Source organism: Austrofundulus limnaeus, unplaced genomic scaffold (genome assembly GCF_001266775.1).
Source record: "Austrofundulus limnaeus strain Quisiro unplaced genomic scaffold, Austrofundulus_limnaeus-1.0 Scaffold6395, whole genome shotgun sequence".
In the NCBI taxonomy this organism is placed as follows: domain Eukaryota; kingdom Metazoa; phylum Chordata; class Actinopteri; order Cyprinodontiformes; family Rivulidae; genus Austrofundulus; species Austrofundulus limnaeus.
Window position 1 is genome coordinate 1,182 of NW_013958797.1, and position 673 is coordinate 1,854.

The 673-nt window shown below is 47.8% G+C and overlaps 1 protein-coding gene across 1 annotated transcript; it reads left to right on the forward strand.

The window, feature by feature from the left end:
• Positions 1–6: 6 nt before the first annotated feature.
• Positions 7–673, forward strand: LOC106512401 (uncharacterized; the record flags this gene model as incomplete). The annotated part of the gene is given in 1 exon segment (XM_014001028.1): positions 7–673. A coding segment is annotated over 1 exon segment (346 nt), but the record flags the coding sequence as incomplete, so codon positions are not given.

A 673-nucleotide genomic window follows, 5' to 3' on the forward strand; every position in this document is an offset into this window, starting at 1 on the left:
AACAGAGGGCGTGGCCGTGGATACAGAGGGCGTGGAAACTATCAACAAAGACCCCCCCAATCTATAGGGCCATGTCATGGTTGTGGGCAATATGGACATTTGTGGAGGAGGTGCCCAAGAACCGTCTGTTCGTACAATAATCAGGGTGTTGGAGGTAATGCTGAAGGACAAGCAGTGCCAGCTCAGGGTCCAGTTAATCCTAACCGGGGCCCTGAACAAAGTTTCTAGGGATGCCTTACGGACCCGGTGGGGAGATGTCAGCTGGTAGCATCTGGAGATGATGAAGAACCGACAGTAGTGGTGAAACTTAACGGCGAACCATTACAGATGTTGGTTGATAGTGGAGCGACTTTCACATGCGTTCATTCTAGAGATGCTATTCATCTTCCCATGTCTGGAAAATTTGCAAGGACAATCGGGTTTGAAGGTAAAAAACAGCTGATTCCTTTCACAAAGCCAGTAGATATCTCCTGTGGGGGCCAAAGAGTCAAGATGCCCATTTTGGTCTCAGATAATACACCAACAGGACTTTTGGGAAGAGATGCTTTGTGTGAGTTGAACTGTACCATTCAATGTACGCCTGACGGCTGTCAGGTGCAATTCCCTAAGGAAAGTAATTTTCAGCTACCAATGCTGACGGATAATGCTGGTCCGTCTGTATGTTGGATTGGAG